General features: G+C 41.0%; 1 protein-coding gene across 3 annotated transcripts in view; it reads right to left on the bottom strand.

Annotated features, from left to right (window-relative positions):
* The window catches only part of DMXL1 (Dmx like 1), a 129297-nt gene that overhangs the window by 67684 nt on the left and 36919 nt on the right, over positions 1–24694 (bottom strand). For 2 of the 3 annotated variants that reach the window (XM_054986305.1, XM_054986306.1), the window contains exons 17-29: positions 22902–23126; positions 20946–22598; positions 18998–19108; positions 17899–18068; positions 16476–16573; positions 15065–15230; positions 14702–14954; positions 12880–13958; positions 11732–11923; positions 11348–11424; positions 10573–10700; positions 6059–6307; positions 5609–5722 (exon numbers count right to left, since the gene is read on the bottom strand). In XM_054986305.1, coding sequence (XP_054842280.1) covers positions 5609–5722; positions 6059–6307; positions 10573–10700; positions 11348–11424; positions 11732–11923; positions 12880–13958; positions 14702–14954; positions 15065–15230; positions 16476–16573; positions 17899–18068; positions 18998–19108; positions 20946–22598; positions 22902–23126 — 4515 coding nt within the window. The remainder of the gene's footprint in view (positions 1–5608; positions 5723–6058; positions 6308–10572; positions 10701–11347; positions 11425–11731; positions 11924–12879; positions 13959–14701; positions 14955–15064; positions 15231–16475; positions 16574–17898; positions 18069–18997; positions 19109–20945; positions 22599–22901; positions 23127–24694) is intronic. The other variant, XM_054986304.1, reaches the window with a different exon arrangement.

Genomic DNA, 24694 nt, shown 5'->3' with positions numbered 1-24694 from the left:
CTAAAACCTAGATACAGGAACTAACGGCTACAAATTCACCATGGGGTGTGTGTGTGTGGAAATTCACAAGCAATTAATGGGGAAGCAGTTTTTTTAAAAAAACTCTCTCAGAAACCAATCTCCAGCCCCAAAAAACAATCCAGTAAGCTTCCTCTGAGCCCAATCAGCCCTGTTTGCAAAGAAGACTGAGCCCTCCCCACAGAAGGACTGCTGAAAGGTGGGGAGTAGGAATTGGCCTCAGAGGCTATTTGCAAAAAGGACTAGGAGGACAGGTGGTGTGGCCACGATTCCCCTAGTCTCCATAGGCCGTCAGGGCTTTTTTTCTGGGGAAAGAGGTGGGGGAATTCTCACCCAAGGCAACTCCTGGGGGGAGGTGGCACCGCTGTTACTACATGTGCACGCAACACGCACTCCTGGGATTGTGCGATGAAAGTTCTGGGAAGTGACATCATCACGCAGGCTGTGGCCGCCCTGGGAGCGCTCCTGTGCTCCATGGGGCCCCCAATTCAGCCCGGATCAGGCTGAATTCAGCCTGAATGGGGCCTTAATGAGCCTGGAACAAGCCACTGTGGTGTGGAGGAGCACTTCTCTGTCTGGCAGTGGCCCAATCCTGGCTGTTTTGGGCACGATCCTGGCCATTTAGGGCCCCAAAATGCTCCAAACGGGCCCAAAACAGCCAGGATCAGGCCATTGCCTGGCAGGGGAGTGTTCCTAGCCATTTCTAGCCCATTTCAGCCAAATTCAGGCCCTTTTTGGCCATTTTGGGCCAAATTCAGGCCTGAAATGGCCAGGATCGGGCTGCTGACAGGCAGGGGAGTGTCCCCCCCTGCTCAGCAGAGGCCCAATCTTGGCCGTTTAGTGGCCATTTTGGGCCCAAAATGGCGAGGATCGAGCCTCTGCCGGGAAGGGGAACACCCCGCGCGACAGAGACCTGATCCTCGCCATTTCAGGCCCCAGGTGGCTATTTTGGGCCCAAAACTGCCATTTTGGCCCATTCCAGGCCAATTCATGCCCGATCCTGGCCGTTTCATGCCCGTTTCGGACTGAAACGGCCAGGAGCGGGGCAGCAATTTTGAGAATTGCCAGAATGCTGTTCCAAAGTGTTCTGGCAGGAAAAAAGCCCTGGTTAGCACCCACATGCTATCTTCCTTTGTACATATGTGCAACCTTCCATACAATTATATTGTGATGGATCATTATGCTGAGGCTATCTTGTCAGGAGCGGCTCAGGATTTCATAGCCTCCAAAATCATGGTCCTCTCTCAGATAATAAGTGGTCCTACATATTGTGCGGGCCACACTATTTTGTTCTGGGTAGGAGGAATGAGACCTGAGAATGGAGGAACTTGTCTGTTCCTTTTTCATGGACAGATCACTAATTCCTCAGGTTTAACTTACAGGGATACCAAGACTTTGTGCAGCAGTGAGAGAATCTATTAAAATGACATAACCCTGAAACTATATGGTTCTGAATGGCCTTTTGGCAGCTCTAGGAGATTTTTGTGTGGCTATGACTGACACTTCTTTTTATGCTCTAGTTGATCTCTTGTTAATCTCTGGAATGAAGAAATGATCTGGGCGGTTGATATGATTGTTTCAAGACATCCTTTCTCAAGTGTTAGAACCCAGGTAACCCTTTGGTTTACTGAGAGACTGTGGATGATAAAAGTATAAGGGAAATGGCTAGAACAACAGGGGAGGAAGACTTGGGACAAATCCAATGAAGACATGGGTTAAAGCTCATTCTAAAGCATACTCCAAGGTGGTAACAGCCACAAAGAAACAATGCTTTTTCTGCCACCACTTTGTCTGTACAGTGTAAGCCAGCAAAGCTGTTCCAGGTGGTCAGAGGCCTGATAGGATCTGGCCTGTAGGAGGAGGTAGACTGCTTTCTGGACCAATGTGACCATTTTGCTCGCCACGTTGCAGATAAAATCTCTCACATTCGTTCCAACCTGGACTCTACATTAGCAGTGACCAGGTCAGATGGTGCCAGGATGCCGTTATCCAGTTGTTTGGGATACTTTTCAGTTTATTCAGTCTGAGGATGTAGACAGGATCCTTGGGAGATTTTGAGTCCTACCCCTTGCTTGTACCACCCTCACAATCTCATTTTAGGCCTGGTTATGGGACTGAAATAGCTAATCACCCTGGTGGATGACCTGTGCTGGGAGATGGACAGTGGTCTTCCTGGACCTCTCAGCAGCTTTCAATACCATTGATGTGGTATCCTTTCGGACTGCCATTCCAGGCTGGGATTGGGAGGCTCCATCTTTGCAGTTGTTCTATTCCCACTTTGAGAGAAGGTTCAGAAGATGGTGCTGGGAAACTTGCTCAGCCACTTGGCCTTTGGCGTATAGTGTCCTGCAAGGTTCCATCTTGTCCCCTATGTTCTTTTACATCTATAAAATGTAATCCATATTACATTTGGGTTGCAATCTATATTCCCATTCCTGGATCAAGCCTTTCCCCGCTAGTAGCTTCTCTGTTTTTGATGGGATTAAATTTCAGCTTATTTTCATTCATTCATCCCAAAACTGCCCTCAAGCACCTGTTCACAGTTCTCACAGCATCCCTGGGATCTGTGGTAAATGCAAGACAGAGCTGAGTGTCACCAGCAAATTGGTGGCAATTCAGCCCAAATCTCCAGATGACTTTTCCCAGTGGCTTTACATAGAAAAAACACGGGGGACAAGATAGAACCTTGTGGAACCCCACAGGCAAGAGACTAAAAAGTAGAGCAGCAGTCCCCTATCACCACACTCTGAAACCTACCTTCAGGGTAGGAACAAAACCATCACAACACAGTGCCTCCCAATCCCAATCCTGAAAGGTGGTCCAGAAGGATATGCAAACTGAGAGGTCCAGGAGAATTAACAGGATCGTACTCCCTCTGCCCATCTCCTGGAACAGGCCATCCACCAGGACAACCAAAGCCATTTCAGTCCCATGACCAGGCCTGAAACCAGATTGGAATGGATCCAAACAATCTGCTTCATTCAGAAATCCCTGAAGTTGTCCAGCCACCATTTGTTCAATCACCTTGCTCAGGAATGGTACATTTGAGACTGGACTATAGTTAAATCAATTCTTCTGGGTATATTTAGGAGTGCACACACCACTGCCCCCCTCAATGTAGGGGTGACAATCCCTCTTTCAGGGAGGCATTTAGTATCTCCTGAACACAGTCCACCAGCACACACACAGCAGATTTAAGCAGCCATGAGGGACAAGGATTGTACCCGCAGGTGGTAGGTCTCAAACTTCGGAGAATCCAGTCCACATCCTGAACAAGCTGAACGGTACCCCACACAACTGGACAAATTTAAAGTGTCTCCCATTCTGGATGGGAGTGCACTCCCCTTGAAGTAAAAGGTATGTTGTCTGGCAGTGTTCTTGGATCCAAGTCTATTGCTAGATAAGCAGGTGACAGCTATGGCCAAGAGTACCTTTTATCAGCTTCAAATTATAATCACCTGCAGATGGTGCATGCCCTGTTTTATTTAGATTAGATTACTGCAATGCACTCCGTATGGGCCTGTCCTTGAGAAGTCTTTGGAAACTTCAACTGGTGCAGAATGCTGCATTCAGGATATTGACTGAAGTCGGTCATAGGGACCCAGCGTATCACTCCGGTCTTGGTCCATCTACACTAGCTCCCAATCTGTTTCCAGTAAAAATTCAAGGTGCTGATCTTTAAAGGTACGGAATCAACATGCCTGAAGGACCATCTACTTTCTTGTGAACTGACTCAACCTCCTTGGTTGGCCCCATCTTCTGAGATTAGGATGGTGGCAACAAGAGGGCTTCTCAACTGCGGTACCAAAACCTAAAACTCTCTCCCACGGGAGGCTCATCTGTCTCCTGTTGCCATCTTCTACTAGCTGGTGGAGACTTTTTTTTGTTTTGGTTAGCATTCCCTCATTAATCCCACCTTCCTGCCCAATGTTTTAACTGTTTTTATGTATTTTAGCTCTGGTTTTAATTGTTCTAATGATGTATTTTGGGATTGGTTTTAATTATGTTATTTTATTATGTACATTTTATTACCCAGCTTAGTGGCCCTTATGAGGGCAGAAGGCAGGGTATAAAGGTAGTAAAATAAATATATATATATATATGTATATATATTGTTGTTGCAAGGGTAGGGTGTCTTGTTTATCCTGAACTCTCCTCATTTATGCCTCTGGAATTACAAAGTAATGATTCTTTTTAAACAATCAAAATTGTATGTTTTTGGAACCATGCCCTTTTAGTACACAGGAGCGTAAAACGCTGACTGTCAGACCACTGCTCCATCTATGCCAGTACTGCCTCACTGAGCAACTGTGACTTTCAAGTGCCAGGCTGATGGGACACTTCACTACTAACAAACTGTTTCATGCTATGGCAAAGTATACATGAACTCTAATAACCCAAGCTAAATATGAGGAAAATAGTCTAACCTAACCTTTCTCTAGAAATTGCCAAACTATAGTGCAGAAAATCGAAATGCATTTTTTTCATAATGGATGACATTATTTGGGTTTAATATATCCTTCCAAGTGCTCTCTTATAAAAATCACACATTTGTCAGGTTCAGACACTTATATTGCTGCAAATGCTATTGCAGCCCCACAAAGTAGGCATGCATATGCACGTACGCATGCGCACGCGCACAAACAAACACACACACACGCACACATTCTCCATGTTCTACTTCCCCTAAGAAGTTGCACAGAACAGACTAAAAATATGCTTGCAAATACAAATTTGGGGGAAGGGGGGAGGAAAGTAAGGAGAAGCATGACAATGGAAAGCTGCTATCCTAAACTACACGCTTGGATGCAAGACCCATTGAGATCAATGAGTCTGAGAAATGAATGTAGCCACACAACTGGACCTAGAGCCCCAAAGAAAGTGGGTATGAAACCATAATTAAAATCTAGATTCTCTTCATAGACATCACACATGTTGTCTGTATGTTAAGGGTCTTTCCATTTATTTGATCTTTCCAAGAAATCTCATGGATATATAGAGAAGCATTTTGTGATAGTTAAGATCAATGGGATATAAAATGACAATTACATAAGCTTTTCTCACAAGGCCATTATACATTACCCATGCCATTTATAGCCAAAAGGAAATATTGTTACTTCACCATCATGGGAATGCTATCATGAGAATACTATTTGCTTTCCTAATTTAGTCTTTAGCAGCTACTGAACCATTTTCAACTATGAACCAAATAACACTTTTGTATGTGAAATTAACACTTAGAAATCCACAGCCATATCATTATGGTCATGTGAAACAAAACAAGCAGTCTTAATGAACAAAAATATATTCAAAATATTTCTGCTAAGGGCAAGCCATGGTTTCGTTTCAATATTATTGAAAGTAATTTAGAAGTGATTCAATATAGAGTGTTCCAAACATATGAATGATCAAAATATTTTCCCTTTAGAATTCAATTCATTTGGCTATTATAAATGTAAATAATGGACAATTAAAATATGAAACCATGACTTATAAAACAGAAATTTTTCTTTTTAGTTTTACTTCTATGTATGCAATATCAAACAGCAGCACCAGATTTAAATGCCTAAAACTGAATCTAGTATCTTGCCTGCTTGTTTGGTAGGGCTATGAGTAGTGATGGCTGTTAGAGATTTGGTAAACCCCACACATTCCATGGAGAATACTACTACCTGATGTGGGCTAGGCATAGGGAAGTGCCTACCTGCCAAAGAAAGAAAACATATACTGCTCTTAGAATGATGGAATAGGATTATATTAAATATAGGAAAGTAACTTTTCACCTGTTATTTTAAATATTAACATTCATACTTCAATTGCCAAAAAACTGACAGTTCTTTATAGGCTGCACAGCAAATGCTTGGAACTTAAAAAGTAATTTAAATACCTCAAAGATGGTAATTTATTTAGAGCTAACTGTAGCAGAGATCAAAAAACATAAGTTTCAGATTATTGAGCCAGTTTGTAAAATAAGAAGGAACAAAATTCTCATACAGTCTGAGTCTAACAGAAGTAAAGAAAATAAAGAGTGTAAACCAACCCATTTTTGCTGTTTGTTGAATTTGTCCTTTTCTAGGGATCTTAGCTCCGCCACCAAAGACAGCAAACCACATTTTGTCATTAAGAGGATGGGCCATGATCCTGTACAGTTCATTGCTGGAATGTGTAGCTAAACCATGGATGAAGAGACTAAGATAGACTGCTGTCAGAATTTCACAGAGCAAAATTCTTATCCCAGGCTGGGCTTCTTCCCCAGCACAATTCAATAACTGTATTAAAGGTGTTATTCCTAGAAAAATAAAAATTACCATACAATTAAAAAAAACAGAATACACTACATTTTGCAATTATCCTCAGAAATATTAGGGCAAAAAGCACTCTGAACTCTTTTAAGGCCACTGATTCATTTATAATTCTGTACAAACTTCTACAACCTATGCTAACTCCCTGCAATTCTATATAATCTTTTTTTTTTTTTAACTGTATTAACATACCCCACTGGGAGCCTATTTTTCTTAAAATAATCTATTGCATGCAGACTTCAGTTTCACATTTAACACTGGAAACTGGAAGGAGCAGATCATATGCCAATGTGTCAAACTTTAATGTAAATGAACATTTTAAGCATAGATGATACACATACATGACTCTGACAATGGTGACTGAACAGGTGCACAGAGGAGAATATAAAAGTTCAAGATGTGTGTACATATCTGTGTCATCCACTCTCTGTGTGTGCTGTGCAATGTGTGTATATATGCAGTGACAAGATACACAAAATGTTGAGCTGCCACAAGCATTCTTTGCTAGGGGCAAGTGTGTGTGCGGTGGGGTGGGGCAGAAGAGTGTATAGACTCCCATATTTAGGAAGATTACAAGGTTCCCACCTCAAAAAGATTGTGCCCGAGAGGGGGGGGAAAGTGGGAACAATGCACTGATTATTATTATACACATCTCACAACTAACATGATTAACTTGGGGAAAGAATGAAGACAAATCATTGGAGGCCCACTATACTGTTCAGCCCACCTGTTAAGATCCTCTTCACAAGTTCTGTTCTCAGTACCTTTGCCTGGGAAAGTTATGCAGGTGGTGACTAGAGACAGAACATACTCAGTGGTGGCACCTCATCTTAGCAATGCACTTCTCCTTGAGGCTCACCTGGCAGCTACTTCACATTTATGTAACAAGGCAAAATACTTTTAAATGCACACTTTTAGCTGAGGTTAACTGAGGTATCATAAAGGTGTGCTTCTAACCTGAGGACCATTTTACTGTTTTATGAATATCATTTTAGACTGCTAAACAGTTCTATGCCCCAATTTATTTCATTATTAATACTTTCTAACATTGCTGTTTTTCTTATTTTATTGCAGTGATTTTTTTTGTGAACTGCTTCAAGCATGTCTCTGGAGAGACATACATATTCCATATATTATTATTTATTACATTTCTAACCTGCCGTTCCCACAAGTGGGCTCAGGGCAAGGTACAACAGTTATAAAAATAAAATAAAATATTAAACACTTCATAGAACAACAGTTCATATTATAAAATCAACAAACAGAGAACTGTCCCAAGACGGGGTCAAATCGAGATTCCTGCTCATCAGCATACAGGGGGAGGGAAGTGGACAGATAACATACTGCAACTCATACGTGGCTCAACTAATGAATGGGCACTACATAGCTCTGTGCTGTACCCATACATCAGGCAGCCGGCCAGTGGACACTGTATAACCCCACACTTAGTGGGAGACCGGTGGGAGGCTCAGTAAGGATCTCATGCTGGCCTCAACCATACGCCTGGCAGAACATCTCTGTATTACAGGCCAGCTGAAATGATAGAAGATCCTGATGGGCCCAGGTGTCCTCAGACAGAGAGTTCCACCAGGTTGGGGCCAGGACCGAAAAGGCCCTGGCCCTGGTCGAGGCCAACCAAGCCTCCCTGGGGCCAGGGACCACCAGCAGATGTTTTCAAGCTGATTGGAGCATTCTCCGGGGCACATATGGGAAGAGGTGGTCCCTCAGGTATGCTGGTCCCAGTCCATTTAAGGCTTTATAGGTCAAAACCAGCACCTTGAACCCAATATGGAATTCCATGGGGAGCCAGTGGAGCTGCTGCAGAATTGGTGTAATGTGTATCCTATAAGGAACACCCGTCAAAACACGTGCAGCAGCATTCTGGACCCACTGTAGTCTCCGGATCATACCCAAGGGTAGCCCTGAGTAGAGCAAGTTACAGTAGTCCAACCTGGAGGTGACCGTTGCATGGATCACTGTCGTTAGGTCCTGGGCTGAGAGAGAGGGGGCCAGCTGCCTGGCCTGCCAAAGATGGAAAAAAGCAGCCCAGGCAACCATTGCAATCTGAGCCTCCATAGATGAGTAGTCCAGGATCACGCCCAAATTCCTGACTAATGGTGCGGGCACAACGGGTGCCCCTCCAAAGGCTGGGAGATGGATCCCCTCCTCCGACAGCCCACAGCCCAAGTACAGGACCTACATCTTCGTGGAATTTAACTTCAGCCTTCTCTGTGCCACCCACCCAGACACAGCCTCCAAAGCTCTCAACAGGGCATCAGGGGCAGAGTCAGGTTGATCACCCATCAGCAGATACAAGTGGGTGTCATCCGCATATTGATGACAACCCAGTCCAACCTCCGCACCAGCTGGGCAAGGGAACACATATAAAGATTGAACAACAGGGGAGAGAGTATCGCCCCCAGAGGGACACCACATAACAAAGATTGGCGTGTGGACAGCCTCTCCCCCAGAGCCACCCTTTGTCCCTGACTATGGAGAAATGAGACAAGCCACTGCAAAGCCATCCCTCAAATCCCCACGTCAGTGAGGCGGTGGGCCAACAACTCATGGTTGACCATGTCAAATGCCGCTGAAAGGTCTAACAAAATCAGCAGCGCCAACCCACCACGAATCAGGTATCTACGGAGGTCATCCGTGAGGGCAACCAACATTATCTCCGTCCCATGGACCAGAAGGAAACTGGACTGGTATGGGTCCAGGACAGAGGTCTCTTCCAGGAAAACCTGCAGCTGTTCCACCACTGCCCACTCAATCACCTTTCCCAGAAATGGGAGGTTTGATACTGGGCGGTAACTGGACGGGTCAGTGGGGTCCAAAGATGGTTTTTTCAAAAGAGGCCTCACTACAGCTTCCTTCAACGCCCTGGGAAAAACCCCAGAGATCAATGATGAATTAATAATATCCTTCAATTGGGCCCCCAATGCGTCGACACTGGCTTTCACCAACCACGACAGGCAGGGGTCCAGGGAGCACGTAGTGGGCCTCACCAGCCGCAGGATCCTGTCCACTTCCTCCTGGGTGACCAGGCTGAAGTGATCCAAAATCGGACTGGAATACAGCAAAGGGGTCTCCAGTTCCCTTATTGTATCAATCATGGCAGGCAGGTCGTGGCGGAGAGACAAGATTTTGTTTGCAAAAAAGCTCCCAAAAGCCTCACAGCAGATGGCTGAATTTCTAATTTGGCAGTCCCCCTGCAAAAGGGAGACCAAGGACCGAACTACATGAAACAATTTTGCTGGGCGTGAGCTTGCAAATGCTATGGAGGCGGTGAAGTACTCCTTCTTTGTCGTCTTCACAGCCACCTCATAGGCTTTCATAAACGCCCTATAAGATGATTCCGCCACCACACTCGCTCTAGCCATCTCAATTCCTGCTTCATTCGACGTAGCTCCTCTGTGCACCAGGGAGCCAGTCTAACACGGGGACAGAGAGGGCAACGGGGAGCGATTTTGTCAATGGCTTTCAAGAGATGGTCATGTCAATCCCCCACCAGCACATCTAACGAACCATCAGGGGGCATCGGCTCCCACTGAGCATTCTCGAAACCAACTGGATGCATAAGTCTCTGCAGGCGAGCATAAATCAGTTCACCGCCTATGCAGGAAGGGGCTGGCATACCCAAATGAGCCCTCAGGACATGGTGGTCTGACCATGGCACCGCTTTAATAGCATCCAGGTCCACCTGAATCCCCGCCCCAAAGATCAGATCCAGCGTGTGGCCCACTTGATGCGTAGGAGCTGTAACAAATTGGGAGCGTCCCAGTGCTGCCATGGAAGAGGTCCACAGCCTGAGAAGAGGCAGCATCATCGACATGGACACTGAAATCACCCAAGACCAACAGCCTAGGGTGCTCCAATGCCCATCCCGATACCACCTCTAATAAGCTCGACAGGGTAGCTACTGGTGCGCTAGGCGGTGGGTACACCAAGTAGATAGCCAAACTCTCCTCAGCATCCCATGCCAGACCGACACAATCAATGTCAGTGATTTTAGGAGTGGGGAGTGTCCTGAAAGAGACTCTCAAATAAGTATTGCCACTCCCCCATCCCGGTCCAGGACTGGTGAAGGACTGAAAAACCTTGGGGGGTGGGGGAATTCTTTCAAGGCGACTGTTTTACCTTCCCTCACCCAGGTCTGGTCACACATGCCAGGTCCACTCCCTCTGCTGCAATGTTATAAATTAAATTAATATAAATTAATTATAAATTAATATAAATTAATAAATACTACCTGGCCATTGAGCTGGTGCAGTATTGGGAGTTACAGTTTCATCTACACTTGCAGTTCTTAAAGAACGTTGATGAGAAAGCAGCAGCGTCTGGTAAATTGTTCCAGTGAATTGATTTGCTTGTAATGAACTGTTAAGAGCAAACAAAGCCAGTGGCTATATTAACTGAACACATTTGTTTAATGCAGAGTACACAGGTTCAATGGATCATCATATTAAATTTTTGAACTTGTGAAGTGCTAGTAAAAAGTTCTTTAGCAATCAGACATTGAGTCCATGGCTGCCAATTAAAAGAACAAAAAGATTTCACAAGGCATCATTTTTAAAATACACAACACTACGTTAAAATTATTATTTATAGTGCAGAGATACAGCTATGTATGTTGTTTGTAACTTTTTCCTTCAGCAAAAAACTTCTTAGAGATATGAACCTTACCTTAACTGCTGCATCATTATAAAGTATCTACAGTGTTGTTATTTGAGAGTTTGCTTATGTTAGATTATTTCGAATTTTAGCAACGAATACATTGGATGTGCTGTGCTAAAGTTTTCCCATACTGCTTCCCCCAAAGCCCTTTCAGTAAAATTATATTTAACACATATACATGGACAGGGGCCAGAACCACCTCATAAACCCTTTATTATGAGGAAATACATGGAATAGAAAAGATTTTTACTTTTTAAAAAATATCTATGGCAAAAATTATTACCCCAAAATATAGGAAGATTAAACTTATCATTTTTGCTGTGCACCATATCACTTTTAAAGAACTTTACCTATAGTTGTGACTTCCACAAAGAGACTGGTATATGCAAGCAGAGAGAGATGCCGCTAATGTATGCATTACATGTATCTGGAAGAGAAATTTGTAGGACATATTATAATTCAGAGAAAACACTAGTTTATTTAAATTTAGAAAGATTTTACCAAGTCAAATGAAAGTGGTCATATAGTGATACATGCCTGAATTCAATTCAAAATGGCCAACTTTCAGACTGCTTAATACACATGTACTAATACAGACTTGTTTAGAATATCTTAAAGGGCAGACATCTGTACTTTATTAAACATATATGCATAAACAGAAATGTTTCCAGGTTTCAAGAAAAAAAATAAAAAAACCAACATTGAATGGTTTACATTATTAACAATGTACTTGCCTTGTTATTCTGTATATCTGGATGAGGTGGTGAATCAAGGTCTACTATTGAATGTAGTATGTCATGTGTCAGGTTACTAAGATGTAATAATGGATTGGCCACCACAGTTTTGGCACTTGCAGTACAAGCAAACAGAAGTGGTATGGAACTCTGTTCTGATATACTATTAGTAGGCAATTGCATTGTCTGTTCCTTTGTAGAAAGAAAGTACAGAAAATGTGTTTTAACTTCTGAGTTTTACAAGATTCTATATACTAGCACGTTTAACAACAGTTTTTTCTAAAAGAATTTTATTTAGTGAAGACATTTACAGTGTGTTTAATTTCTAATTACATACATCTGTATCACTCCTTCATTTGTAGCTAGATTAGCGTTATAATAATTTAATTTTTAAAAAAACTGCAGCTGAACACAGAATGGCAATGCCACATGAAAATAAAAGAGTTAATGGCATTATTCCTCCACCCTATGGACTATTAAAAAGAAGAAAATATATGGGAATCTAAAACTTGAACCAAGAACCTTACTGTTTAACCTGACAATGTTCCCAAGTCTATGTTGAAGCACCCCCTGCCCCAAACACCCCTTATGTAGGGAGGTGCACAACAGGCACAACCAACTATAGGCTCTTGTGATTAGTAGGTATTATGAAGCTTCTCATTGGGCAAGCCAGGCATAAATACTAGAAGCTTGGTCTTCTGACCGTGCCTGGTCAACAAAACTGTGGCCTGCTGTGTTCAAGCTGCTAATTCAAACTCCAGGTTCAGTTGTAATAATTGACAGGCTAGGAGAATACTCATTCACAATTTGATTCACAACAGCCTCAGCCTGGACATTACAATAAAGACCAAATGAGATACGAACTCATCAGTTCTGCGCGGCAATAAAGAATTGGAACTTTGACCTGGAAGTAAAACTAACAACGTTTCTGTAAGACAAAATAGGAATACTTTCTATCATTTTGAAGCTGAATAACATATGACTATCTGTAACTGAGAGATTTAAGTACATAAACAACTGGTGTCTTACCTGAGGAACAAATAACTAGGAAGTAATTACATTACTAAAGTAGTATAGTCTGCATAATTTTGTCAGTGATATACTTCTAAAAATGTAGAAGACCAGACAACATGAATAAAACACCATACCTGCTGGGATTCTTGCAGAAGCAAAATCAGTTCCATCCTTACAGATGCCAAACCTCCACCATGTGATCCATGGAGGATGCAATAACTTAGAAACATCCTCAAAAGTGACTGGTATTTTACAAGCCACTGTCTTCTCTGAGAATTTTCCATCTGCTGTATTTTTAGCTGTTTGTCTGACAGTTCTTCAGCTGTTTCACTTAATGAGCCTTCATCCACTACTGGGCTAATTCCTGACTGAATGTCCTCTGCTTCTACACTATAGTCACAAGTCTTTTGAAGAGCTACCACTTCTCTTTCAAGCCAATGATAAAGCTGGTATCTTAGTTTTCCACCATCTACCTCATAGCCAGTTGATAATGTACGGAGTTCCATGGTGAGAATCTTCAAGCATGCTCTAAATTTCAACTGTGCAGAAATGATGTCTTCTGATAAAATTAAAGCATCATCTTCAACAGCAGCACTGTAAGTTTCTGTGTAGCTAGTACTAATTTCATTGGGTTTATCACTCACTGTCTTCTGCAAAGGTTTCATTTCAAGACAAGAATCTTCACTTTCCTCACCTTTGTCACTGTCCCACTTCAGCTCCAAAGGCTCATCTGGGAAGACCATACTTGGCTGACTCCAATCAAAAGAAAGGACAGAATTTGAATGTTTGTCTGAAAAGTCTGAAGATGATCCTAAACCATTTACTAGTGGTTGTGACCAGTCAATGCTGGAAGACTGCTCATCCCTTGATTCCATTGGTACTGGAGAATAAGATGAACTGCCTTTGCTACTGTCCATTAAGCTAGGTGTTTTAACTAAAGTCCTTGACTTTTTGACCACTTTAGGCATCTTTGATAACACTTCTAAAGCCAACATGGGGCAACCACTCTTTAAGTGAGCATATGCTGCAGTGAAGAACAATCTTCTTTCATCTAAATTGATTTCATCTGCTAGTCCATTTTCTCCTGTTACACAAATCCTTGTAGAAGATAAGTCAGAAGAACCAAAATGGCGTCTCAACAACAGAGGATGTGTCCTTAGATAATTATAGAAATTAAATACTGAAGGGTGACAATTTGAGATGCTTCCTTCATCTATAAAAAGATAACACCAGAATCAAGTTCATCTACAATAAATCCCCCGATCAATCATCTAGATGCATTTGAAATTATGAGGATAAATCTGGCACTTTTCAAGAATAATTTACGCTACAATGCATGTAATCTCAGTGATTAATATTAAATGCAACTGGTCAGTCCATATGAAATTGCAGAGGTATATTTTTATGGTCTATTTTAAAGAGTATTTTGGAGCTCTTACAGAAGAAAAAAGTTCGAATAAAACAGTAAAGATCATTTGAATATTATCTTTGATGATCACTCAAATGGCCTTGTTAACAAAATGCTTAAAATTCAACACAAAATTACAAATGAGCATCAGTTGCATGAACAGGGAAGGATCTCTGCTCTGCCAAAAGGAGAAGGAGTAAGGCAGTAAGACACAATACTACTTTGAATGTAGATTATGTGAACTTTTCATAATAAAGTAGATGGGAATAGCCAAACCTGAGGCCCAAAGTTTCACTTTATGTACAATCTTGGAACAAAGTATAATCTGAGCTAGTCTAAAGATTTGATTATCAGATACATTCTTGCTGCTATATGGTAGATGTGAACAGGGACAGATCCTGCATAACTGTGCTCTTATAAATTTCTCATTTAGTTGAATGGGCACAGAATACAAATTAAACATTTTCTACCTAGTGAATGGTATCAGAGGATTATTTTTCAATATGCATTAATGTTGAAGAGTATGTTTAAAATACATTTTGACTTACCTCCTGCATCCAAAATGGGTTGGCTTATAAGAGTATCAAGAGCCTGGCTGTAATCTTCCAAAATCCAGTAAGCCATACTTCGAAGAAAAGGATCAGCATGTGTGTTTAATGAACTCTCCTTGCTATGATGCCGGCTTCCCAGAATTCTTTTCTGCAGAATTGATTTGTAGGTCCCAGATGCTTCAAACTCTGTTTCATAAAGTCTGGATATTACAAGGGCCAGCTGAATATCATGTAGTTTCTCTAGGCAGACCTATTTGAAAGAAATGTAGGAGCAGCTTGTGAACAGAGGAAAACACCTCACTGTAGTAACATACACTGGTGAACATATTCGAAAATGTATTGTCGTTTCAAATGAATTACCTCAACTGCATCTTTTAGATGACCAGCTAGCAAGAAAAATGCTGCAGAATGTTCAAAACGTTGTTTTCCTAACAGAGCAAAAGCATTCTTCAGTGCCGCTTTGCGCCACCTGTCTTCAGTAAAGTTGTGTCCAAAGAACTGTGTCATCTTAGTATCTCTTAGGGATCTGAAAATAAGTATTTTATATACATTATCAAATGAGGGTGCACCCACAAACTAATCTGGTATGCACAACTTGCTTCTGAAAATTTCCAATGCAACGGGGAAAAGTCTTTGCTCAGTTCAAGTACTCAGTTGTAAAAAATTATTTGCTATCTGCTGTTCAACATTTAACATCAACTGACCCCAGAACACTGTCTCTTGTCTCTCCTCCTCTGCTTGTCCAAGGAAGAGATGCAGGAACTGGAGCAGGGCAGTCTTGGTGAAATCAGGTATGACAGAACCCTAAGATTCAATATGGCTCAAGGGTGCTATCTAGAGCGTCTTGGACCCCTGGGGTTTATGTGAGAATAACACTTTATAGTCCATTTCATACTGGGGCTACCTGGCTACCTTAATCCTTTTTTGACAAAGAGCAACCAGTTTGGGCCAGATTCCCTTTTTGTCAGGTTAGTGCAGAGTCATAAAAATGGCAGGACCATCCTGTAATAATTCTCTGATTGGAAAAAAAAGTCTCTAACACCTGATGGAACTTTGCTTGAGATTGGTTAAATCCACTAATCAATCTCACCGAGGAGGCTGGCTTACGTCAGACTCTATTGCCCATAAATATCTGGGAGCTCTGGACTTTTCTTTGTCCCCACTTTGTAATATCTGGAGACCCCAAGACCAGTGGGCCAAGGGTTAAAATCTCCTCCACTATCTTGGTACTGCAAGGATCTCTGTACATGCTCGGAGGAACCTGCCACAACTTAGGTGAAGTGCACTTAGCTGAATTCAACTTTAAAAGGTACTCAGGGTTGCAACGGAGTCTGTAAGAGGGGAAGAGAGCTACCAGTTTTCATTCCACCTTGCTTTCACCTGTGGAATGGGTGGGTGCTTTTGCCCCTTTTTCTGGCAAATATCAAAGATTTTCTTTCAAGCACAGTTGGAGAATGCTCTGGAAAAAAACCAGTGCTTTTTAAAGGTGAGGAGAGGCAGTTAAGCATCAGTAATGTCTTGTCATCACGTGTTGAAAAATCTCTAATTCATGAACATCAAAAACATTTCAGGATTTGTCTCTAAGGTGGTATATGCACTGCTAATGGCACAATCACAATGGAAAGTCCCTACAGTCTAGCTAACTATATAGTATCAGCATTGTAAAGCTATTTGAGGTATGTACATGCTGAAAAATGCTGCTGTTCCTTGGCCACAAGAAGTAAAGCAAAGACAGTTTTCCATACATGCTACATTAATCCCTATGACATACCTGTATAACCCCCAAATCACAGTCTTCTTTTTCATTGCAAGGTAAAAAATGGCTGCATCTAGTGGATCATTATTTCTTTGAAATGCTGCTTTAGCAACCTGAGGAAAAAAGTACATCTAATCATTATCGATTTATCTAATGAAGAGAAACATTCTTTTTATTTCCACATATACGTCTGGCAAGCAGTATTCAGACTTCATGGCAAAAAATACACCCCGTCAACACCGGTCTTCACAATAAGCTTCAATTTAGTCACTTACAAATTGTGCTATAACCTTCAGTATCTTAAAGCAAAATCAAACATTACTTCACTGCAGTCTGCATTGGGACTATGTAACACTGAAAAACCATCAAAAGCTACAATGTCATGGTAATCTGCATCTTGTATTTGCATTAGTCAGATACACTGGAACAAAATCAGAAGAATCCTGCATTGCAGAAAAGCTACTGTACTTGACTGTACAACCCAGCTAGCAGAGTATATAGGCTGGCAGACATTTTAGCCTTTGCATATATTGGAACTGCACACTAAACCCCCACCCTAGTCCTACCGCCATTAGACCCAGATGGATAGGCTTGTAGGCCTGAAGAAGGGTATGTGGAAGATCAGTTTCCCCTGTTCAGTCACTGTATGGAACAACTGAACTGGACTCTCTCCTATACTTGAATGTGGAATTCTCACTGACCTTGAGAGAGGGAGATTAGACCCTCTCTTAAAGATACTGCCCTCTCTCCCCGATGGTATCTGTGGGAGTGTGGCTTTTGAAACACGGCAAGCGTTTCCACATTTCAAAGTTTTATTTCCACATCCTTACTATTGCTCCTTCTGGAAGCCAAGGATTGGGAAGTACAACCAACATAAACAATGTAAGTAACAGATGTACATCTGGCCATGATTCTTTAAATCCCACCACGTGATGTTGCATAGGCAGTAGAGGAAAACATTACCTATATGTAAAATCATACGGCTGTCTCATTTAATGGGTATACCTGAATATAATCTATTTCTTAAAAAGTTACACTACTTACAAATTAGCCAGGACCTTCCAATGTTTCCAACAACACAAAAAAATCTGCTTGAAGCCAACTTATTTATTTAGCAGTAAGGAAACAAATGAATACATGCAAAAGGTATCTCCATCAATGGAAACTGGGGGTGGGGTGGGGTATACATTTCTCCTCACTACAGACTTCCACTTTGCCCCCACATTGTTCCCATGGAGCACATCAGTCTGTAGTGGGATGAAGGAGTTTTGAAAATTTATTCCCACTCTCATTAAACAGGATCCAAGTCAAATGCAGAAATTAAAGTACTTTATTAAAAAATTACCCATATCAAAATGCTATAGTAGGAATAAAAATCAACACTAATGTAACAGCAGATTGATCATCTGATGCAATTATTATTGTAAAGTACACTTACCTTCTCGATGCATCTGCGCAAACTATGGGTATTTCGAAGCCACCATCCTATTCCCATTGCTCTGAGTTCTGACCATGTGGGATCACTTTTTTGCATTGCTGGTAACATACTTAGCAGTTCTTCTTCTGCTACTGAATGAAAAGCCCAGGCAAAATGACTAGAAGACAAACCTATATTATCCAAAAAAAATATATTTATAGTTGTTTAATGAAATTCTAGTAAGATATTCTAGAACCCCACTCCCTCCTGACAGGGGAAGAGGACTGATTTTTTTTTAAAACCAATAAACCAGAATTTTGTCTCAGATACAGCAATAAAACACGTGTTTTATCTAACAGAATTCTCCAAGTACAAGTGGATCTTTCCTTGCCAGTCTCAACTCTCATCAACCTTCTCTAGACCCTCTCCCAACAAAGGCATTCGCTAGACTCAGGGGATCCTTGCAAACAAAATCGAAGTGGGTCTGAGGATTGCAATAAGAGTGAAGTTGTTTCTCTTTCCTCTTCCATCAGTGGAATGTCTCTACGGTACAACTAAAGGAGCTATTTGTGATCAGGAACCCTTATATTCCTGAATCTCCTGCAAAGAGAGATGAGAGAGAAGCTTGAGACCTTCCAAGGTTTGTCTTCATAATGACAAACACAGCTTGTCACTCTACCTGAATGCAGCCATGGAAAAATATAAACATTAACATCATTATAATTTGCACATGGAATGAATTCTCTTAAACTGACGTTATTTAACATCATTATAATTTGCACATGCAATGAATTCTCTTAAACTGACATTATTTAATTTAGAATTTTTAAACTGAATCACACTGATATTTAAATTGCTAACCCTAACTTTACTGCTTATAGATAAACTTGAATCCTATATCACCCCAATCCTGAGTCAAAGCATTTACAGCCCAAACAAGCTTGAGTATTCCATTAAGAACACAATCCAGCTTCCAATGGGGAAGCGTTATTCCTAATAAACACAAAAGTGGCCCAATCCTACACATTTCCTCAACATGTTTTCATCTTATTTGTGCCTATGAACAGTCATCCCTAAAATGTTTGCTCTATACACAAATGGAAACAGGGGAAAGTGTTACCTTGATGAAGTAGCTGGGCTCTATGAGCAGGTGGCAGAGAGGTTGTCAAAAAAGTGTGAAGACGGACGGCCAAAAGAAATTTTAAACCGCATTCGTCAAGTGTTTCTCCTCCTATGAAGAGAGTTTTAGTCTGTATAATTTCTCTCCAAAGACAGTAATATGATTTTTCATTCAGCAATCTCTTTGTACATGGATTTAAATGATATCCACTCTGGCATACACAAGGCACTGTTTTATGGAAAGTTTGACAATGGAGAGAAGCAAAGTCAACTGTGTGATGAAAAAGCTAAGTAAAACTATGGGATCTGAATATTGTCCACCAAAGTAATATCTATATATATATACTCAAAGGGAAAAGATTCAGCGACAATACAATAGAATTCCATGGTGTTATTATTCAGATTATGTTTGTATTGACTGCATCCAAAGGGAATAATTCCTTGAAACAAAGAATGAGAAGTTTGTATTATTATTACTACAGTATAAGAAGAATTTAAAAATAGTGTAGCTAAGTACAGCACTAGATAGCAGATAAAGACTCTTCCTCCCACCCTCATTTGTAAAAGCCAAGAGCAAAGAGCCTGGACTGGCAGAGACTAGGAGAAAAAGAATTCTAGGTGTTGTAGTGGACAGTTTGATGAAAACACGGAGTATGCAGCAGAGGGGGAAAAGGCAAACTGCATGCTGTGAATACTTAGGAAAGGAACTGAAAATAAAAATGCCACTAGTGTAATACTCCTGTATAGATCTATAGTGCTGCCTTGTTCAGAATACTGAGAGTAGTTCTGGCTGCCATATCTCAAAAAAGGTACTTCGGAGCTGGAAAAAGTACAGAAGAAGGAAACCAAGATGATTAAGGTGTTAGAACCTTTCCTGTGAGGAAAGACATCTTAGAAAAAAGACATCTAAGGGGTGGGGATGGGGGGAACATTTTACAGGCTTAATAAAATTGTGCATGAAGTAGAGAAAGTAGACAGAGGACTTTTTTCAGTTCTCTTATAGTACTAGGTTGGGAGCACCCAAATAAATTGATGAGCAATAGAAAGAAGATAGACTAAAGAAAGTGCTACTTTATAAGTAATTAAACTGTGGAATTCACTACCAGTGGATGTAACAATGGCCACGAGCATAGAAGGCTTTAACAGTATTAGAAAAATTCATGGAGGATGTCAATCAGTGACCATAGTTACTAAAGGGAATTTCACATTCAGACACAATAAACCTCTGAATATTATTATTAGGGAATGGTTTGCCTTGCAGGCGACCAGTTGGTCCTTGAATGAAACAGGATGCTAGACTAGATGAACAACTGGTTTGATTCAGCAGCACTCTTTATGGTTTTATGTATCGTTTCTAATGCAACTGACAAACACAGCTACATCTCTGGAATTATTCCCTAACAGTTGTCAAGCAATATACTAACAATACAGAGCACAGACAGTTGATTTCTGTAATCAACTATAATTCCTGATACAGAAAGATGTGAACTCCTGACAGACTAATTTGAAGTGCAAAATGATCCTTAAAAGTGCTGAACTTTATATTTAAATTCACAATGGACCACGCAGTATTTTAACAACCACATTCCAATACTGCACTAAACTACTGTACTCTCAAAGAGTTATTCCAAGCCTGTCTTACTCAACATATTTGAAAACTAATCAAGTTTAAGCTACTCTAGAACACCAAATCTCATAGATCCTCACTCCCAAGGCCTTCCATAACTAACAGTTTGTTTTGTAACTATAGTGGCACTAGCTTGCCAACTTTGAAGGTTTTGATTTTTGCAACAATATTACAATAGTTATAACCAGATTCGTAAAGAACAAAATCATGCTAATAAACTAAACACACACACAAATCTGAAGTGACAGTTTGTAGAAGCTATAACTTTCTTTAAATACATAGGTTAGGACAAACACTGACTTTCATATATTAGAGAGCTTACCTTGGTTTTTGTCTCTGCTTTCTCCTATATCAGTACTGGTAGTGGCAATTGTATCAGCCAAGGCCATTAATGACATTTGTTCTATCCTAGTCAGGCCTGGCAAACTAGAATGAAGCAAGTGACGAGAAAGAACTTGAGCATGTTCTGGTCCAAAGTAAGTTGGACTGTATTGAGAAAGATCAATAACGTTTGGCTTTTTATCTTCTTCATCTACATCACACAAAGTTAGATCTTCTGTATGTAGACTGGAATTCTGGAAAAGATCTTCATAGTTCTCATTTGCCACATTTTGTTTGTTAATGTTTCTTTGATTGTTTGACTTCTCTGTACAAGCATATGAGCATTCCTCATCTGCAGCAAGCAATGCATATAAAGGAAGCGGTGGAACAGAGTCTATTTCTATATAATCTGAAACTTCACTAAAGCGCTGGCTGAATGTTTTAGGGTCCCGTGTAGTGCTCCCACTGGCACAGATTGAGAGAGAATGGTGCCGCCTTTCATGACTGGGTTCAGATTCATTTACGACAGTAATTTCTCCAGCAATGCACTTAACAAGGTGAGACAGAATGGCCTTTGCTCTACGTACTTTTCCTAGATCCATGAGTTCCAGAAGCTGAAGAGGGTGGTACTGAGGTAAAGTAGGACATAACGCATGAGCCGCTTCAAACAGGCCAGAATCTTCCATCTCTAATGACAGATCAAATACAGTTCTCTTTCCACTAAGTTTCTGAGCAAGACTTGTCATTGATCTGGTTAATGTTCGTTTTGATGGGTGGTTTTGTTTCATTAAACTTATTATGGATGGCGTACTGTCACTGTAAGAATCTATGGAAATGGGCTCTTGCTTTGAAAGGGGCTGCCACTGAGAATAAACATGCATTTCACAATCCATTCCAACTACAAGGATGCCATCACGAACCCAAGACAAAGAAACAGGTGTAGGGGGTGAGCCTTCAACAGATGATATTAAATCCACACATCGTAGCAATACAAATCTAGAAGGGCCTGAAGTCTTAGCATTATCCCAAAGTGGCAATACAAACACTTCTTTACCAGTTTGTTCTTGCAATTTCCCAGCCAGATGACCAAACATATAAAGTTTTGGCCCAATACCTACTGTTAGAATATGTGAGCCATCTTCTCTGGACATCCAGTCTAAGTGAACTAAATGCTTTGTGCTGGATATTATGTTCTCTTTTCCATCTATGACTGAATTATTGTCAGTACCCAAAGAATCCAATGTTGGGTTTAGCTCGTCCAACTGAAGAGTTTGTTCCAAGATCCAACAAGCTCCTCCAGTAGATTCACATTCAAAAATGCCAACATTTACGGAAGAGTCTTGAGAACCACCACCATTTGAGGGTGTTTTTCGCTTAAATGCCACAGCTAATCGATTTGTATGTGCACAACTAATTTCCAAAGGTTTACCTGGCACATTAAGGGAACTACTACTAAGAAATCCATCTTCAATTAGCAATGGCCATTCTTCCCATATATACGTATCAGCATTTGGGCTACTCCCTGGTTCAGAAGCCATACCTGATTCCAATGTCACTCTACATCTCCAAAATCTAACCTTACTATCTGAGCATAAAGTTGCAAGAAGATAAGGAGCATGGCAGACTGGATATATGGAGGAAGAACTCAGGTGACCTAAAAAATTAAAGAGAAACTTCTTCAGGTACCAATAGTTTTAAAAAATTACAGATTTTTAAATCTAAATTTTCAGGGTGAAAGCAGTACCAATCCCCTACAAAATGCCTTGTCTTACATTATGATGTTTGCTACAATAGTTGCTATGATTTTAAATTCCATTTTAATATTACTTTTACATCTAAGCTTACTTTAGTAAATGGCTAGACTTTCAAGAACATATGGAAGTCCAACAAGAAAGAAGAGTAAGAAGTACAAATAAACAGCCATTAAGCCCCATATTCCTTTCCAACATTTACAAACCTGCAGATGGCTTTATACTTATTATCTCTACTCCTTGTGGCAAATTCAGTTCTTGACTATAAACTATTTCGGAAAAAAGAGCAAGTTGACTGGTACTTTGAAGTTTCTCTCTGCAAGCTTCATATTTCTGTGTGATGGAACACTGGAGCTTCTCTTGATCTGGAGAACAATAGAGCTCTTCTTGGTGTGATGTTGCTTCAAATGCCTTTGAGTTTATTTGTTCATCTAAAAGAAAAAAAAGGCAGAAGAATGTATTATACACTGTTACGTAAAACAATGTTAATTCTGTAAATACAACCACTACCCCAATCCTGAGCATTTATACTGCTTATTTTCCTGCCAAAATGACTTAACATGTTTGTGAGATGCTCCATCCTTAGAACTTTGCTGGTACATTAGGCCTTATGATAAAAAAAATGGCAGCCATCCTGTTCTGTCACTTAAACTTTACAAAAGAATGGGTAACTATTTTTGTTACAATATCTTGAACTACACAGGCAGAACATGGATAGAGATTGTACATTTGCCGTTGTTCAACACACCAAGCCATTTTTAGTACGAGGAGTCAAGTGACAGCTGCTACTGACAATGCATTGCATTTAGAGATGCATCACCTGCACAACGTCTTGCAAAGTACAATAACTTTTGGATTAAAGTATTTACATCAAAGCAAATCACCACCATTTTTTTAAATAAAAGTGTTGCTAAACAACTATTTAAGATTCTTTCATATTGATTGAGTTCAAACATGGGCATGATCCAGCCAAAGCAACACATAGTACCATCCTGGAGCATAGTGCTCAAATAAGTGTTATCCAGACAACTCCAGGCTTTTGGGGATAAAATGGATTACACTGACCCATTTCAATTTAGTTTCTGCCCCGGTTTTCAGACTGAAACTGCCAACAGTGGTTTGCAAACTGTGGGTTGGGACCCAAATGTGGGGTCATTGTTATTCTTTTGCAAGTGAGTCACAAGGCCAGGAGGATGGGAGAACAGAATGAGCTGAGAGAAAGCTATGACATCCACTCAGCAGTAGAAAAAGAAGGCAAACTACCACGTTTCTTTCGCGTTTGCCCTGTGATTTATACCCTCAGAGTGCAGGGTGTTGCAGGAGAGAGACAGCCTGTCACCTGCTGAGTGGAAGGTGAGAGCATTCCATGAGCAGGTTTGCTGGCCAAGCCAAGTGGAATGGGAATGGGAATGCATTAAAATGGTTATCCCACAGAGGCTCATGGATCCCTCTGGACTCCAAAATGCCAAAGGGGATTTTAGAATTGCAAACCCGAAGCGGGAAAACCAAATATTTCCCCAGTGCACACCCCTAGTCATTGATATGTGGATGGTATCCAGCTTTATCTTTCTATTGAAATGCAGTAAAAATCTTGAGTCACTGCCAGACAGCTATGGTCAAGTGGCTGAAAGCAAACAAACTAAAACTGAAAGTAGACAAGATGGAAGTGATACTGGTTGGTATACTGAAGGACACTATGCTCCCCACTTTTGTTGGGGTTCAGTTGACCCTTCAGTTGACTCTTGGTTAAGAGCCTAAGAACTATACTGGATCCAGCACTGCTGCTAGAAAAGCAAGTCAAGTCTCTCTCCCTATATTCTGCCACAGCAGCATCAGTTATCTGTACAGGCCTTTTGTAGGTCCTACCCTGTAAATGGGCAAAATCAACAGCTGCCCATACAGAAGCATTCTCTATGGCAGCCCCCAGTTTATGGAATGGTATGCATGAAGAGGTTAAGAAAACTCCCACTCTCCTGGCTTTCTGCAAACTAGAAAAAAC

This window comes from Eublepharis macularius, chromosome 8 (assembly GCF_028583425.1).
Source record: "Eublepharis macularius isolate TG4126 chromosome 8, MPM_Emac_v1.0, whole genome shotgun sequence".
In the NCBI taxonomy this organism is placed as follows: domain Eukaryota; kingdom Metazoa; phylum Chordata; class Lepidosauria; order Squamata; family Eublepharidae; genus Eublepharis; species Eublepharis macularius.
This window is presented reverse-complemented; position numbering and strand designations above follow the sequence as displayed.